This window comes from Corylus avellana, chromosome 10, assembly GCF_965113065.1.
Source record: "Corylus avellana chromosome 10, dhCorAvel1.hap1.2, whole genome shotgun sequence".
Lineage (NCBI taxonomy): Eukaryota > Viridiplantae > Streptophyta > Magnoliopsida > Fagales > Betulaceae > Corylus > Corylus avellana.
In genome coordinates, this window is record NC_142499.1 from 10,804,146 (window position 1) to 10,808,496 (window position 4,351).

The 4,351-nt window shown below is 36.5% G+C and overlaps 1 protein-coding gene across 1 annotated transcript; it reads right to left on the reverse strand.

Annotated features, from left to right (window-relative positions):
* Positions 1-1,640: 1,640 nt before the first annotated feature.
* LOC132162555 (calmodulin-7) lies at positions 1,641-4,059 on the reverse strand. Its single transcript, XM_059572801.2, has 2 exons — positions 3,867-4,059; positions 1,641-2,367 (listed from the first exon to the last, which is right to left on the reverse strand). The coding sequence occupies exons 1-2, from the start codon at positions 3,940-3,942 to the stop codon at positions 1,994-1,996; spliced, it is 450 nt and encodes a 149-aa protein (XP_059428784.1). The 5' UTR covers positions 3,943-4,059; the 3' UTR covers positions 1,641-1,993.
* Between the last annotated feature and the right edge of the window lie 292 nt (positions 4,060-4,351).

Sequence of the window (4,351 nt, forward strand, 5' to 3'; positions counted from 1 at the left end):
TAGGATTTAATTAATTTATATTTAAATTACTCTTTCAAGAATACAATTCTCTGTGTGATCGACATCGCACTTGCAATCCATTAAACTACAAACGATTCGTGCACTTGCGAGTTAAATAAATTTGCACAACAATGGTAAAATTGTAATATTGTAAATGCTCTGTCAAAAATAGAAAAAGAACAAATTTATGTGGAATTGGACAGAATGATCAATACTACAGGCCTAAATTCAAGGGACTAATTATCTCAAATGACATCTCACGAAACAAAATCCATACTAGAATTACACCTCCTAAAGGTTACAAAAATGATATTGAGGTTTGATTCACTTCTAAACAGTTTGTTGGGATCATCTTTGATTCTTAGTTCTCTTCACCATCACTAGCCTTCAAAAGCTCTCCAATACTTTATTTTTGTTTTTTATTTTTAATGGAAATGTGAATATTTCATTGATTAAAGATCACGAGCATAAAACTCTTACAGAGCAGAACAAAAAGTTCTTACAAGACAACATAAAAGTTCTGCAAAAATCATAGCCACATACTATGAAGTTACAAAATCGTAGATACAAACAAAAATTCTTACAATCTGATACTATCTATGACTTCAATCTTCTGCTAACCCATGTACAAATACAGTTAAAGAGTAGATCTGCTTCGAGCAGACTAGATATAAGACATGGGTAGCTAAATTTTCTAACAAAAATTATTTAAACCGACCGTGAGAGATAACCCCTCACATCTAATTATTTCCGCTTACTCATGAGGACAGATATAGAGAGAAAAAACCTCTTATTCAAAACAAAAAACACAGACATCCAACAAGCAGCGGCCGGGGGAAGAGATAAACGGCACAACATAGTAGGAGGTAGATGGACAAATAGCGGAGAGACCAAAGTTACTGATCTAGTCGAAGAAAATCCACATCAAATCCACTTTTCCGAAGTTGCTGATTTGATGCACATCTTTATGTTAGTAAAGATAAAAGTCACTCTCATCACAATCATGGAAGCTAATTCACTAGAAGGGAATCTCATTTTCAAGGACAACTCCTTTACTGCAATACAATAATCCATTCATAATCAATTCCAGTCATAGCACATATTTTAAACTTTCTTTCCTCTTTAAAGCTATAATCCACTCCAAAAAAGACACATTGAAATGTCAACACTAACAGTACAGAATTTTGCCCACTAAATCTATTTGACTCCATATCCATAAACCATCTTGCCAAGAGGAGGGAAAATACATCTTGCCCTCCTCCCTAATGTTTACTACCCCGGGCCAAAAATAGAAAAAAGGATAAGAGGAAAATAACTCCATAAAGTTTACAATAAGGGGGTGATCCTAAACATTTGAAGCAACTCTAAATAAAAGCTACAACCATAGAAGGAAGAAAAACTTTCTGAATTAGCTTTACTTGTGTTTTTCCATATCTTTGGCTTGAATCGGTCACTGATTAGGGCCATAATGCCCTGAATAAAAATGCATTAGGGCTCATTGGTACAAAAATCCATGGCCATAAGCCCTGCGCTCATGAATTACTGCAAGCTTAAAATGCACCAAGGATATGATTAACACATTTCTTATGCATGACTTCCTTTTGAACACATACCTACTGTTAAAGCATTAACAAGTACAGTACCAATAAAATGAGTCATCCAATCAACATAGAACATTAGATCCTCCCAGGTAGTTCAGTTTCACATGAGAACAAAAAAGAAATATTAAAACTGCCAAGACACTTTGTCACAAGACACATTAAGGATAAACATAGCTTCCACCACCATCAGCAGCAGCAGAACATACTACTACTTCCTGTAGGGGCAAAAGCATCAAATGAAAATTGAAAAAAAAAAAAAAAAAAAAAACCAAAAAACTACAAGCCCCACCATATTCATCAACCCGGTTCTCCCTTTTTTTTTTACCTTTTTTTTTTTTTTTTTTTGGTTATAAAAGATAATTCTCATCAAGGTTTTGGTGGAGAGGCACTCATCACTTAGCCATCATCACCTTGACAAACTCCTCATAATTTATCTGGCCATCGCCATCAACATCAGCCTCCCTGATCATCTCATCAACTTCTTCGTCGGTGAGCTTCTCCCCAAGGTTGGTCATCACATGGCGCAGCTCAGCAGCAGAGATGAACCCATTCTGGTCCTTGTCAAAAACTCGGAATGCCTCTTTAAGCTCCTCCTCCGAGTCGGTGTCTTTCATCTTCCTGGCCATGAGGTTCAGGAACTCAGGGAAGTCAATTGTCCCGTTTCCATCTGCATCAACTTCGTTGATCATGTCCTGAAGCTCTGCTTCAGTTGGGTTCTGGCCAAGTGACCTCATCACAGTCCCAAGCTCCTTGGTAGTGATGCAGCCTGTAATTCAAATCATTAAAATCAACCATATATTTCCATTTATCCAGTTAGAGAAACAAGTACCAATTTCATAGAAACTGACTTGCCAACCAAAAGCACAAGCCTAACAACCATTTTCAACATATAACAGAAGTTAAATTTACAAGCAACCAAGCAGGAGAAGTGAACCATAATGAAAAATCTATGGAGTTTCAAAATCTTCTTTATCTCAAGGAACATATATGGCATACTTCATTGACTAACTTTGGCTTGTCTGGTTCTCACAAAAATCATATTTACCAGCCAAACTCATTGAATAAAATGGCAAATTATTTAAATGCCCAATTGCAATCTAGCAAAATTTTAAATTCAACATTTGTGTGAGCAGACATGCCTGCGTTGAAAGTTAATAAAGACATAAATTAAGAACTTCACTAACAGACCGATTTCTTCAGCATGTCAAAACATTGCTACTTTATCAACTCAAAAGTATTAACAAATTTCCTTATCATAGGAACCACATTTGACGCACAATGGCAGATTTTATGCTCTAGAGTCACATCTTTGCAAAATTGTGTGATAAAAAACAATCGCAAAAAAAAATATCATAGTTTCCAGGAAACAAAAAACATAGAATTGATATTAGCTGTTTCCTCTTTTAATGAATAAATGCCATACTCACCTTGTGCTTTACAAGAACATATGAAGAATTTTAATGAAAAAAACACTTGAAAATATATCGACGAAACTCTATTGAACAATCAATATCAGCGATTAGATACCATTGCAAAATATTTATTTATTTATTTATTTTAAAAAAAAAGCACCAACTTGAAGCACAAGGCTCCATATAAAGATAAATGGAGGAAAACATAATCCCTACCAAAACTACTAATCTAAATTTTCGACAATAAAAACACGTTCATCTAGATTCCGCATCAGGGTTTAGGAAACCTAATAAAATCGAATTATTAATTGAAGCAACAACAACCACTGCTTGGATTTTCAGATAACAAAGTCATGCATATCAGAACCATATCTGTTTCATTCCTGAGGGGGGAATTATAACTTCGAATCAATCTTATAAATTACATTCTCTTCTCATCTTGCGCAAACCTTTTTAGATTATTTGTTTTCCCCCGCGATAAACAAATCCGAGATTCAATCTGTTAATTTGTTGATCTCTGTTTCCCCCCCCCCCCCCCAACATAAATTTGGGCCGCAAGCAAACGGTGCATAATCATCAAAAATAAGAAAAGAAACAGTCTGGTAACATAGAGACGATCCAAACCACAGAAAGACGCGCGACCAAAAAAATCAGGTTAAGCACAATCAAAACGCGTGACGCAGAAAAGAATCAGAAGAAAAGTAGAAACGGAAACCACATAATGCTTGAGGCAGAGAAACAGAGATCCATAGAAATCCATAGACAAAGAAAAGTGGATCTGAGCAAAACGAAAAGGCATCAGTTTAATCGAAGAGAGAGAGAGAGAGAGAGAGAGAGAGAGAGAGAGTCGGACCATCGCCATCCTTGTCGAACAAGCTGAAGGCCTCCTTGAACTCAGAGATCTGGTCGTCGGTGAGCTGGTCCGCCATTCTTTTTCTTCAAAACTTCGCTCTTTCTTTCTTTGTAAAAGGAGGAGGAATTGCTATGGAGGAAAAGAGGGGGGGTGTTTGTGAGACAAGAGAGAAAGAGGTTGTTCTATTTTTAAGGACAAAAGCTGGCATTTTATATGGGCCTTTGCCATTAATTGCCCTGCACCCGGACCTATTCTTTTGTTATTTTTTGTTTATGGTTTCAGCACTTTAATCATTTTAGACCGTTTTAACCCCAATACTTGCCACATATTTACAGCTTTTGGCAAAGGAGGTTCCTAAAATGACCGCGATGTCCCCCTCGTCCTCAAGTGAGCTCTACTCACTTGAGGGAGTGTGTTAAGCCATCCTATAAGGGGCATTTCAGGTAATTGAATCTTCACTAGACGCGAAGAAAGGTCCTCAAAAT

Coding starts and splice junctions, on each gene's coding strand:
- LOC132162555 (XM_059572801.2), bottom strand. CDS start 3,942: ATGGCGGACCAGCTCACCGACGACCAGATCTCTGAGTTCAAGGAGGCC. Junction 2,368..3,866: donor GTTCGACAAGGATGGCGATG/GTCCGACTCTCT, acceptor TTTGAATTACAG/GCTGCATCACTACCAAGGAG.